Raw genomic sequence first — 13,879 nt, 5'->3', positions numbered from 1 at the left:
CCCTCCCAGCTCCTGCTGCACCCCCAGCCTGCCCGCTGGCAGAGCGGCGTGAGAAACCGAGGGCCTTGGCTCTCTGCAAGCACTGCTCTGCAGCAACCAAAACATCGGTGTGTTATCAGCATTGCTCTCGTCCCAAATCCAAAACACAGCGCCACAGCAGCTCCAAGGAAGAAAAATATCTTCAGAAAATATAAAATGACTTCAGAAAAATAACAGCCCAGAAAAATAACAGCCGAAACCAGGACATTATTATATGCAGGAACTAGTTCACTACAGGGAAAGTGCTCCTGGGTTTGATCAGGTAGGAAGCACTCGTTTCTCTGGTACCTGTTCTCTGTCCCATGGCACCGCACAAAGCAGCTCCAGTGCAAAGGCAGTGAGACTGAATGAATGTTCTTGCTTCGTGTCTGGGCTTTTTAGACTCTGGAGCAGCCAGCTATAACCAGGGAGACAGTGAAGGTATGTATCCTCAGACCCTAGGAGGATAAGACAAGCAGCTCAAAAAGCATCTTACATCTCCTGAGCATCTACCAGGCTGCTCCCCCTGCTACTACAAGTGTAAATCCCAGGTCTGCTCCATTCCATCACTTTGCAGGTGCACGTCTACTACTGGCCAACAACAGGCCTCATAGTGTGCAAACAGTCTGGGTATTCTTTGAACAGCCCAACAAACTACAGCTCCACGAAATTACCCTGTGCCATTAAACTTTTCCAGCAACATTTGCAAGCTTGCAGGTGTAGGTGTCATATGCTCTTAGGCACAACAGAAAGCTCTCCCACTCTTCAGAACCTCAGGAAAGAGCTTTTCTCATCCTAATGACCCACACCATCCGGATTTTTTGGCTCAGCAGCAGTCCTATGTAGAAAGAAAACTCTTTTGCATTAATGTTTATCCTACGGCAGCTGGAGATCACATTGATTCTTTCACCTACATTCATCACCTTTGCAGCTGAGGAAGGAGAAACTATAAAAAATCCTGGAAGAATGATTAATTAAAAGCAGATGAAAGCTCTTTTAGGCCTGATAGTGACCTTGCTAAAACGGCAACCAGAAGCTGTATATGCCAGGTAACATGCAGTGTTGCATGCAAAAAAATAAAAATAAAAAAAATCAGTGGAATTCTTAAGAGGTTAGACAGATTGGCAACCCAGAGAGGCAGACAATACTGTCCTTTTGCATTTGTCTTTGGGTGCTGGGCTCAACAGTCTCTGGCTTTCTTTTCTTTGTAGTACAATGTCACCCACTGCTTCCAACCCCAGTGGTCACTTACTGCAGGGAGCTCCTGAAGGAAACCAAGGCAGTTACTGGAGAAACAGCTGGCTGATAAGACGAGCCTGCCTCACACAGTTTTAGCTGAGACATTGCGTTATGTTTCACCTTCAGTCAGGGCACCTGTGCTGATGCCAGAGCCAGGGTGGGTGAGTGGGTGAGACTACCCTGCGGGTTCTGAGGACGGGAAGGAGCAGTGGGCTACTGAATGCTCTCAGGCATAACACAACTTCCATCTCACTGAGTACACTTGAGAATCTCACCTCTGCACACTTAACTATGGGCAGGACCATGTTAACTTGACTTCAGCAAGGCTTTTGACACCGTCTCCCACAGCATTCTCCTCGGGAAACTGGCTGCTCTTGGCTTGGACTGGCGCACGCTTCGTTGGGTTAGAAACTGGCTGGATAGCCGGGCCCAAAGAGTCGTGGTGAATGGAGCCAAGTCCAGTTGGAGGCCAGTCACTAGTGGCGTCCCCCAGGGCTCGGTGCTGGGGCCGGTCCTCTTTAATATCTTCATCGATGATCTGGACAAGGGCATCGAGTGCACCCTCAGTAAGTTCGCAGATGACACCAAGTTAGGTGCGTGTGTCGATCTGCTTGAGGGTAGGAAAGCTCTGCAGGAGGATCTGGATAGGCTGCACCGATGGGCTGAGGTCAACTGCATGAAGTTTAACAAGGCCAAGTGCCGGGTCCTGCACCTGGGGCGCAACAACCCCAAGCAGAGCTACAGGCTGGGAGAGGAATGGTTGGAGAGCTGCCAGGCAGAGAAGGACCTGGGAGTGATGGTGGACAGTCGGCTGAATATGAGCCAGCAGTGTGCTCAGGTGGCCAAGAAGGCCAACGGCATCCTGGCTTGTATCAGGAACGGTGTGACCAGCAGGGCTAGGGAGGTGATCGTCCCCCTGTACTCAGCTCTGGTGAGGCCGCACCTCGAGTACTGTGTTCAGTTTTGGGCCCCTCGCTACAAGAAGGACATCGAGGTGCTCGAGTGAGTCCAGAGCAGGGTGACGAAGCTGGTGAGGGGCCTGGAGAACAAGTCCTACGAGGAGCGGCTGAGGGAGCTGGGCTTGTTCAGCCTGGAGAAGAGGAGGCTCAGGGGTGACCTTATCGCTCTTTACAGATACCTCAAGGGAGGCTGTAGCGAGGTGGGGGTTGGCCTGTTCTCCCACGTGCCTGGTGACAGGACGAGGGGGAATGGGCTTAAGTTGAGCCAGGGGAGTTTTAGGTTAGATGTTAGGAAGAACTTCTTCACTGAAAGGGTTGTGAGGCACTGGAACAGGCTGCCCAGGGAAGTGGTGGAGTCACCATCCCTGGAAGTCTTCAAAAGACGTTTAGATGTAGAGCTTAGGGATATGGTTTAGTGGAGGGCTGTTAGTGTTAGGTTGGAGGTTGGACTCGATGACCTTGAGGTCTCTTCCAACCTAGAAAATTCTGTGATTCTGTAACTAGCAATTTGTGTTAAAGTAGCTCAGAATATCCACAGGCATTTTCTCCCATCTTGCTGTTACACAGGCACCACATGTTTCTGTCCATTTTCCCTTACCCATGCAGGCAGCAGGCCATCAACTATAATGTCTACACCACCTCTAAATTTTCCAAGGTCCTCGCAATCTGAAGGGAGGCAAAAATACTGCATTCAAAGCAATCATCTGCGTGCTGACGGGACATTGTTTGCTCCTGCCTCGTGGGAAAAGCAGTTGTTTAAAGTTTCTCAGAAACAAGTAAGAAAGCAAATTATCAGAAAAGGAGGGAAAGGAATGCCTTGAATTTAGCAAGCAGAGGAAATGGGGTAGAATTCAGAAAAGCAGTATCATTTCTAACAAACAGCAACCAGACTAGTAAGCACAGGGAAGTCCATACCCTTCTGTGAAAGTTAGGCCCTATAATCCCAGGCAAACTTCCCTGCCCCAAACAAGGCATTTTCAACTACTCAATTCTTAGAAGGCTAAGGAAGGGGAAAAAAAACATCAAAAATGCACACCTCAGTCACTAAATTCAAAAACATTGAGGACTGCTTCCTTGTTTCCCAAGCAATAAAAATTCTAGCTAAAAAAAAAAAAACAAACAAAAAACAGGAGTAGTATCCAGTAATGGTTAGAAGTACCGACTAATAGTTATGACACATGCCTCCCCCCCACTCAGGGAAAGATCACAAGAACAAGTCACCATTGTTTTATTGATAAATAACTTTTTTAGTACTTTCACCCAAACTCTAGCATTTCAGTGGTAAACAAAAGTGCAATTTTTCATAAAGTCAACCTGAAGTCAATATAACCCAAACTTGTTAAACAAATCTTTTTCACTGAACACACATTTTGCAAGTTCATACCCTTCATGTCATCAAGGCAATGTAAGAAGTTACATTTCTCTTCAAAGCCTGTTAATTTATTTTATTGCTAAAGAATCTGAGCCGCTACATTTCAGAAGTGGTGATTAATCAGCTTTTGAAAGTTCCGCAAGACTTTGAGACACAAAGTCATGAATCCACGTATCAGTATCTGGAAGAGACGTGTCCACTAAGTAAGTCACTATTTTTCGATCCCAAGAGTTAGTACTTTCATTAATTGCCTGTATCTGCGCCACCAAGGGTTTCTTCTCTACTCGATTCCGAAACATTATTGATGCCTCTTCTGACCACTGCTGGCTTTTCACTCCTAGGACAAATGTAGAACAGAAGAGTGTGTCATTTACAGACTAGACCAATCTGAGTGATCAAGCTTATATAGAAGCAGGGGGGTTTAAAACCTTGAGAAAACAGATATTCAAGTACTAGTGAAGGCAGCTTAACTCCAGGAAAAAAAAAAAAGCTCACTCATCTCCCACACAAACAATGTTAATTACTGCAGAGGCTAGAACATTTATTTTTTTCTTAAAGTCTAAATCTACAGATAGCTTCACAAAAGTGAAAGGCAAATGCACTGACTCACTGAGTTTTTCCAAGTATAGTAGCTGTGATGTATGACCAAGCCATGTTACCTAGACAAGAAGGAAACTAAAGATCTTTTCAGAAGAAACTAGTGATTTGTATTCTGCCTGAGGATGCTGAAGCAGTAGCCTTGATTTAGATTTTCTTCATCTCAAAAGAGCATTAGCAACTAAAAAATCTGCCAAGCCTTCAAATCCCAAACTAGACCTGCAGAGAGAAGAAGTAAATAGAAATGACTCCTCAATGTCTCACAACTCCTGCTGTTTTTTGAGATTGGCATCCCACAGAGGTGGGCTTGCTCAGGGACATGATGCTAGAATCCAAACAGGGTTTGGATACGGCTGTGAACCACCAAGGAAGAAGCAGCTCCTGCAGACTAGGAATTCAGTCTCCCCAGACCACTGCTGGTGTAGAGCATCTAGGCACAAAGGACTTAAAATGTTGCAAATTCCCAAGCAGTAAGTTACAGATAAAGGAAACAAAACAGAGAAGTGGCAACACTGCTTCTACTATTATCAGCAGCTTGCTAACAGGACAGGACACCACGGACCTGTCAATCCTAACAGGTTACAGAAAGAAAGCCAGGTTGGTAAGCAAATAGAATTGAACAAGAAAACAGACCAGAGTCTGAAAGACAACAGGTAAGACAAAAAGGGAAGAAAAAAGTGGAAGAATAGGAAGAAGATAGTTATCTGTCTTCTGGGCCTAGCTGGCCTGCTTCGACTGTATGTGGCAGCTCAGAAGCCAGCTCAGCTAGCTACTCAGGATTCTGTGAAGCAGGAAGAATTGATGACTTGCAGGCTCTCTTGGCAAGACCCTGTACTACCCCAGTACACAGACAGAGCTAGAAATCAGCTTAATTTCAGCACTGACCTCCTAGGACCCAAGCCTAGTGGGAACACATCCAACTTGACCTGTCTAAAGCAGTCCCCAAGGTCACACTGAGGCTATGCTGGAAGGCAGATCCACAGAAAGCAACCAACAGAGCACCAACTGGTCTGTCACTTCAAGCAAGTGTATTCTGTAATTGAAGTCTAAGCTAACCAAGTCTAAGTTTACCAAACAGAGAAGAGACATAAATCCGAAAGCAATGCCAAAATGAAATAAATTTGAACAGGAAGGAAAATACATTAAAGGAGGGAACAAGTTGTAACTTTCTTATTTATTTTTTTTAGATGTATGCACACCCTGTATGCCCATAATTAAATTAATCTTACTTAAGTTTGATGAAAGCCCCCACCCTCCCCATGGAGTTAGTTTGTGAAAACCAATGTATTTCAGGCAATTTTGAGTTCCAAATATTTACTAGAAAACAGTAAGTTACAATATGGACAAGATGTGAAAGACTAACACCTCCAGAAACTCAGCATCTTGCCCCTAACTTTATGTAAACTACAATAATTAGAACATCAGTTCCTATCAACAGATTTATTATAGCTTCCACACTTCATAATAGGCTTAAAGATCCAAAAACCATTTGGATTTGATTTCCCTGGGTCCTTTGCATATTAGCCACCACACACATTAAATGGTAAATATTTATAAGAATATTTTATAAGTGCTCCATTAAATAGGTAGGAAAACCAAACCATCAACACCTACGTAAAGAAGAAAAGGAGATCTACTTTGATAGCATAAGCATGCATGCACTGAGCATGTTTTTGCAAGCAGGTGCATGTTTACTCTAGAAAAAAAAGTCACTAACATTCAGCTTTGTCCCGTTTACATTTATAGACATCTGGTATCCTCACTGATGTAAGACTTAAAACAAATAAAAAGAAGAGCAAATGATTACCACCTACCTGCAAGCTGAGCTCTTATAGCTTGGAAAGGTAGCTTTCTGAATTTATCCAGGAGTGGCTGTACCTTCTCTATGCTGACAAGCTCATGTTTACCATAGTCCAGCTCGTACACTGACAGAAACCCATTTCTAAGGATTCCTTTTATTATCACCCTGTACCAACTGAAAAGAGGAAGAACAAGAATAAACACGATTTATATTCATCCACTGTCAGGGCACCAGAAAAGCAATACATGACTGAAAGATTTTAACCAACGTGTCTCAGGCTTCCCAGATCTGGTATTATCTGAATGAAGTCCTTTGAACAACTATCTGGAAACGTGACGAGACTGCAACCTCATTTACTCCCTTGATCTCTCAGCTATAGCCAGAGATCTGCCACCTTGCTAACAATGCAGACAAAGCATTTCCCCCAAAAATTGCAACAAGGCCAAGCTTTAAAGAAAAACGTGTAATTCTGTCACTAACTCCAGAACAGCTATGCACGATGATTTACTAAGATTTAAGTACTGCTGTATGTAAAAGCTTGCCTTCAGAGATTCTTAATCTAAGTATGTACTTACTGATTTTCAATTTTAGCTGCATACAACTTGTTTTTTTCAATGTTCACAGGTCTCTCTTCAGCCATGCTGTAGTACAAGATCATTTCTTCCATTAGGGCTTCCAGGTTGTGTAGCTCTTTCCAAGGCTGGACAACAAAGTGACCTGGATGGCATGCCACTGAGACATAGACATCCATGAGCCCACCAACCTTTGACAAGGGTAGGGGTGGAGGCATATCACTGGCAGACACGGCACTACTGGGCTCCACAGCAGGCTCAGCTGAATCAGAAAAACTCTTCTCTAGCCTTCCCCGATTTAACTGCAGTGCTGAAACTGTATCACCTGTCACTTTGGTGGAGGTGGTCCCCCTGGGCGTAACGCTCAAGAAAACATCTTTCTGATGCTTCCACAGGTCTGCGTTTACAATCTGACGATTGACACTGCGATCCACGTCAGGGAAATTCTCTGGAGCAAACAAGTAAACGTGTGCAATTCCCTTTGCAGCATCCTGTTTAACCACCTTTAGAAAGAAAGTGCAGTTTAATTTTCAGTTATCAACTATTAAACGCACATCTGGTGTTGAACAGCAGACTAAAGCCTTAACAGAAAAGCAGCAACAGTTTACTCCCATGAAATATTTTCAAGATTCTCTCAAATAAGTTAATGAAATTGTTGGATAGTAAGCCAATCACAGGTGCTAAAAATAGCATTGATATTTATTCCACTAATGTAAAGCATATACAAAATTTGAATCAAGTTTTGTTCTGCCCAACTGGTTCAATCTCAATATTGCTTGGCACAAGCATGTACGATTGCAGTTTTCTGGAAGACATTAGCCACAACTATAAATTAGCCATATAATTCTGAACAATTAAGTAATGCTATCAAATATTAACACTCAATCCTTCAGAAATCTCTTCCTGTCATTATGGGAGGTGAAACCTAGTAAATTAAGAATGGAATGAAAAAAGGTGAAAAAAGCTTCTAGGTTTGTATCATGTATAATTTCCAAGCACTGGCATAAAAAATATCTTATTTAAGGGCATATATCATTGGCAGCAACTAGCATTATTGATAATAAAGCACTGAAATTTTCATATGACATAGTACATAACATTTGTTTACAACTTCCTCTGTCGATTTTTCTGTCTTTCCTCTAATAATCTGCAAAGGATATTGCTACTTATAGGCAGCAAACGGAAGACAAATAAAAACTTTCCAAAATTAAATCATTTGTGTTTCTTCTATTATATAATCAAATAAAAACTAATATCAAACTCAAATTATCTTGAAAAGGACATTTAGAAAAGGCAGTTGCAACAGTCACAAGTCCCAGACTACATGAGCTATGTTTTAACTGCACAGCCTCCTGGGTTAAAAGAAGCAAAAAGATCAAAAAAACTACAAAACATGCTTTCCAAGTGCTCTGTCAGTACTTGGAATCAGATTTTTAAGAGGAAATCAGCTTTGTCTAGCTTCCAGATAGCAAAAAGATTTCCTTTATAACGGTGGCTAAACTAAACTGGAAAGGAAACATTGCCAATGGAAATAATTTTATCTCAAATATAACCGAAACCCTTAATTAAATGATAGCAAATACTAAGTCACACTGGATTAGAAAAAACAACAAATGAAAACTAAAACCGCTTTCAAAAACCAGAATGAAAAAAGGTTATTCTCACTTAAGAGGCATAAAAATCGTTTAAGATCTATGGAACATTTATGTGGTAAAACACAAACAACTGTTTCTTTCTTAACAGTTCATAAAATAACTCTAGCTCCATATCTGGACTGGCACAGGAAAATGAGAAAGGCAATCAGCTGCTAAAATTCTTCAGAGGAAAAAGAGAAACTGCTAACGAGCCAAATATTCTTATGTCAAACATCATAAGAAAGGGACTTTGTATTGCACTTATGTCTAAGAGATGGCTACAAACTTTTAAACTTCATAACAGAAATAAATTCTGATGAATGGTCAAGTTTTCAAAGTTGTTCTTTCAGTGTTTTTTTCCACAGGCCTATGGATTTAAGGTCATACAGGCATTTTGACTATTTACCTTCATGCTAAATTCAGGACAACTTGTTACTTTATCTCTCAGCCACAGTACAGCATCTGGAGTCCACATGCCAGTGTTGGGAGGCAGATCTGCTAGGCAGCATGTTACAGCCTAAGAACAGAAGCATATAAAAATATGGAAAGTAGTCCACAAGTTGCCATTCTCAGAAAATTCATTAATTGTCATAGATTCAATAATATATGACAAACAGAAATAGACAGAGGGACATGCAAAACCTTATCATTACTAGTTCACTATTACCACAGCATCCTGTCAGTGGGACTACATTACAAGTTATTTCAGGCAGAGGTGCATAATGCACTCCATTGTTGAACACGATGAAACAAAACAAAAAAATCATAGCATAAACCTAGAAGAAGCACCACTATCAAGAGATCTAGTATAGGTCACCTTTAACTTGTCTTTATACCTGAGGAGGTATTGCAATTACTTCTCTCAGGAATTGTGGTGGGATTTCTCTTAGGTCTGAAGCTTCTACAGTTGCAACTGTTCCAGTGTCCACAAAGCGTATACCAAGAGCCCGTCTACTGTGAATGATTGTTATCTGAAATAAGACAGGAAGACAATCATTTTAAGGTTAAAAACACAACAGTGAAGCATACACTGTAAAATGTTTCAAGGAAAGTAAGAATTCAGATTTAGCTGAAGAGCCTTTTCTATGTGGGAAAACTGTTGCTGTTCTTTGAAAGCTTCTTACCTCTACACGTGCCCATTTTCCTTTGCAAGGTAACAAGCAGATTTTCCCACAGAAAGGCAGTGATACATTAAACTCTGATGTCTGCTGCAAATGCAAAAACCAAAAATTAAAATGCACAGAATCATTACTAGCTGATACTTAACGAGTCATTTCAAATGCTACAAATAGACTAAACAGTTCTGAGAAGCAACAGAGCTGTCTCAAAAAGAGTTTCCATCCTCAGAAACATTTTCTGTAACATTATTTTATGCTTGCCCCATTAATAAAGCTTTAATTCTGAGCTGTGGAACCAAGAGAATATGAATTACCAGGAAAAATACCTTTGGAAGCACAGAATATAAAGATCATTGACCACTAACTTTAATGTTCTGAAAAGCAACAGCACTGTGGAACTGTGATAGATAACTGAAGAATTTCCTCTCGTATATTCTAAACTACATTTAACACGGACTCAAAGCCTCATGGGGCTGACATTCACTGCGATGATCCTAACCAGTGTTAGAAGACACTAGAAACATTGCAAAAAGCATGAAGAGGTTCCCGTTGGAGACCCATAAACACCTTACTGTGAGTAAATTCGCAGGCAAAACAAAAAACCTCATGAGAGACTGTAAAGTCAAGGTCCGTCTTTGATAGCAACGAAACCCTAACACACTGTCCAGCAAATCTGGACAGTTGTCTGCCTTTATGTAGCTAAACCTTTTAGGGTATATCTCACACTCTTTCCTTCAGTGTTCAGCTTACTTGAAACTGAATCTTGATAACCAAGACATACAAAGTACTTATACAATATAAAGTACTTCCAAATGGAGTGTGGTCCAGAACAGGCCTAAAGCTCAACTTCTAAAAAAAACTCTTAAAAGTTAGTTTTACAAGCAGTAATTCTAACAGAGTCTTACTTTTCAAGGATCTGCATTTCATGATTTGATTCTCTCATGTTTCAGCTGGACGTTGAACAAATTCAATTCTCTAAACATTTTTTCTTTCATATAAAATCTTGACTATAGTAAGGGTTGTTGTACATGTGTGTAAAAGGTAGATGAGATAATAGACCTCTATCATATGGCTACTTTAAAGCAACTTAATTCTTTTGAAAATGTCTTCTATGCATCAGTTCTGATTGAAAGTAGACAACATTTAAAAGCTAAGGATACAAAGACAATATATGCAAGCACATCAGGTCAAGGCTGTTGAATATTGAAAGAAGCCAGGCTAAAAAGAACAGGCCTTGGTCACGCTGCTTTTATGGTCACTTTGCAAAGAGCGTGCTATAGGTCAGGCTATTCATACACCTCAACTCCATCACATAAATAAATATTCCAGAAAAAAAAAAGTATGGCAGAACATCCACAGGTTTTCTATCAACCTAGAGCAGTTTCTACAGGAAGCTTCCCATTATGAGCCATTTTGGTACTGTTTTAACTATTCAAGCGAAGTTAGAAGTAGTTATTGAATCCTAAGAGACAGCATTTGAACAAAAGAGCATCAGAAAACATTTTCACCCTGAAAACTGCATGCATAAAAATTAGGAACAGGTTTTTCAGCCTTTTTAAGTGTTCACATGTCTCAGAAATCTGAACTTTTGTACAAAGAAAAGGACTGAAATGTGCACTGAAAAGGCCACATGACTTGACTTCTCCCTCATCACAGACCTACCTTGTGAAGGAAGTGGTCTTCTATCTTCTGCAAGATTTCAGAAAGCCTAGACAAGCCTTTAGATGGCAGTTGGCAGTATAGACTTCCATCTGAGAGAACACTGGTTACTCTGACATTTGTATATAGTGCATCTACCTGGAACAGTCAGATTTTGACAAGAAAGGGGACACACACACACAGAAAGTTAGCACATTTGTGAGTACTGCTTTTTGTCCATCTAAGACCTCTGTGGTCAATGATTTTTAATGAATTAAAAAGGAAAGAAGCAGATGGTACCTGTAGGTGCAGTTCAAAGGATTTGTCATACAAGGCCTTCAGACAAGTAGCATTAATGTTGATGTCATCTTCTCCAGAAGTGTCATAGAGAACAAAAAGAGGAATATCACTCCTTTCCAGTATTTCCACAGCAAGTATCTTGGAGCATGCCTGCAATTCTACAGCCTTTACTAAGGCAGGATCATCACAGAAGACTTCCAGCCCTGTAAGACACACCATACTTTTTATGTATTACTTTAATGAAGGGAAATATAATAAACGTGTATTTACAACAGGAACCTTTCCAAGAATCAGGATGAGTTGGAAGGTTGTATTGCATCTCACTTTGCATTCTACTGTCTCCTTTTTTAACACAAAGACATAGTAAAGAGGAGAAAAAAAATCCTCTTCAGAAAGAATCAAGGCAAATATGCAGACAAAAAAGGAACTGCATTCAAGTAAAAGTTTATTCTTGTCAATTTGAAATATTTAAAATAAAACGTTCTTAGAACATTTTAGAATCTTAAAACTAACATCTTAGAAGTTATAAATGCCCACCAGTTTTAGGAAATTAAATTTCCAGCACAGTCTAGGAAGCCTGAGAGTGCTAAAAGGGGAAGGATCACTTTAAAATAACTGAATGATCACATTAGGTCTCATTTGTGGAAAAAGGAGTCATGCTAGTATACGCTTCACACAACAGGAAGTGTTTTACTTTTATTTCTTTAGACATGCACGTATTAAAGAAACAAACACATCCAAGCTAAGTGTAGAAACAACTAAGCTCTATTAGAGACACTGGGGTCTTCTGATATCAAGGTTTCTTTATAGAACTCTTCTTGACATCCTGCTGTCCACACACACCTGTGTCTGCTTACACTGACTACCTTGGGCAGAATCTAACATACATAGTTATTCCAAACAAGGATCAGAATTCCCAAACTGAGATGGTTCAATCCGTAAGTCATGCAACAGCAAGCTGTATAGACAGCACCGGCCTTCTCTTACCTGCCAGTTTACATTTTGCAACTTGAAATGGAAGCGAACAGAACTGCTTGTGTAGTTTGTACACACTGTTGCTTTCAATAACTTCACTGAAGCCATGGTCAACATAGTACACCTGGTAAGGGAAAGTGAGATAAAAGCATAAGATCATTAATAAAACTTTAAATATACATTATTGAGACTAGGGATAATGTATTCAGCTACCACATTCTCTGTGCATCCATTAAACAGGCATTGCATTGTTTGCTAATTATAGTGATATAGCTACATAGCACCATTACTCTAATGTTTATTTCACTACTTAAATATTCAGAGCTTTCAAGGTAGGTCTTCTTCTCAATATTTATGTAAAACCATCCTCTCTAACACAATCTCAACTCTTCATAGAAACAGTGCTGGAAGGACTCAGCATATTAACTTAAACCACGTGAACAAAGATAATAAAATGGCAATTTTAGAGTTTTGAAAGTGTTGAAGACTCAAGTACTATATAAGTGCCATAGTGTGTTTTGTATTTTGTTCTACAGCCTTAAGAGGACTATTTGGAGTTATATTTCCAGTAACTTTGACACAAATACCACAAACACTGCAGGAAGTCAGTAGTAAAAGTGTTGGTTGGCAGTAGGTAATCAGAACTAAGGTGAAAGAAAGCAAGCTTACATAGGGCTTTTTACAACTTCTTTCTAAACTCTATCATGCAAAATATCTGCACAACAAACTTTCAATAGGGAGTCTGAGCAGTGGTGGATGATCAGCAAGCAAATGCTGCAATGTAGCAGTAGTCTTCTTTTGGCTGCTAGCTCTGCCTAGACAAAAAACAGAGGCAAGCTTGCTATTTTTCTCTGAAGCCAATGTAATCTTTCACAAAACTGAGTTCTGTGACAACCTGTTCCTTCAAGTTCTAGCTGAAGGTTATCACGCTTTCAGAAAAACTCAGTCTATCTCATGCATTATTTAAAAATTTATGAAATGGATCGATTTTATAAGTATGTTAAGGAGATCTGGGTAAAAAATCACCCAACTATGGGAAGAAATTTAAAAAGTTATCATTAACGTTTGACGAAGCAAGAAATAACTGGAAAATCAGAAACTGTTCTTACAGTTCAATTAGTTCAATTATGCAGTCTAATTTCTCTGTGGATGTCAAGAAACATCCCCTTGGCTCAGGAAACATTTAACATAGGAGTTAAATAATCTCAGAGGGGTTTAATTAACGTGCACACCAGATGCAACTCCCAGGATACCAGACTTGTCTGACAGGGAAGTTTAAGCACAAGTATATCCTTCTCACTGTCTTGCTAATTAATGCACATGATAGATACTTCAGTACAACACTTCAAGCAAGATCTGAAACCTATTAGCTATTGAATTTTCTCCTTCCCCATTCCAAGTAGCACCACCATACCCATTCCTCCCATTACTACCAAAGGTAAATTTTCAGCACTAAGGCGCTTTAGTGCCCAGCCCTGTATAAAATCCCAAACTTCCACAAAATCCAAAATACCTGTGGAAAAAAAAAAACAACACTGAAAGACCATTTATTTTTGACAATCACACAACTTGAAAGAAAGACTTTAAAAGTCTTAACTTCTCCTTTCCTATAACTGAAAAGAGAAGTACTTCAGGTTGGGAAAGGAGACAATGATA

At 40.2% G+C, this 13,879-nt stretch overlaps 1 protein-coding gene across 5 annotated transcripts in view; it reads right to left on the bottom strand.

Moving 5' to 3' along the window:
* Nucleotides 1-3,427: 3,427 nt before the first annotated feature.
* TDRD7 (tudor domain containing 7) overlaps nucleotides 3,428-13,879 on the bottom strand; it is a 37,858-nt gene continuing 27,406 nt past the window's right edge. For 4 of the 5 annotated variants that reach the window (XM_084504782.1, XM_084504783.1, XM_084504786.1 and 1 more), the window contains 9 exons: nucleotides 12,236-12,347; nucleotides 11,249-11,451; nucleotides 10,973-11,107; nucleotides 9,317-9,400; nucleotides 9,029-9,163; nucleotides 8,599-8,709; nucleotides 6,562-7,061; nucleotides 6,000-6,160; nucleotides 3,428-3,925 (listed from right to left, as the gene is read on the bottom strand). In XM_084504782.1, coding sequence (XP_084360908.1) covers nucleotides 3,705-3,925; nucleotides 6,000-6,160; nucleotides 6,562-7,061; nucleotides 8,599-8,709; nucleotides 9,029-9,163; nucleotides 9,317-9,400; nucleotides 10,973-11,107; nucleotides 11,249-11,451; nucleotides 12,236-12,347 — 1,662 coding nt within the window. In that variant the 3' untranslated portion in view covers nucleotides 3,428-3,704. The remainder of the gene's footprint in view (nucleotides 3,926-5,999; nucleotides 6,161-6,561; nucleotides 7,062-8,598; nucleotides 8,710-9,028; nucleotides 9,164-9,316; nucleotides 9,401-10,972; nucleotides 11,108-11,248; nucleotides 11,452-12,235; nucleotides 12,348-13,879) is intronic. The other variant, XM_084504784.1, reaches the window with a different exon arrangement.

Source organism: Aythya ferina (genome assembly GCF_964211825.1).
Source record: "Aythya ferina genome assembly, chromosome: Z".
NCBI lineage: Eukaryota > Metazoa > Chordata > Aves > Anseriformes > Anatidae > Aythya > Aythya ferina.
This window is presented reverse-complemented; position numbering and strand designations above follow the sequence as displayed.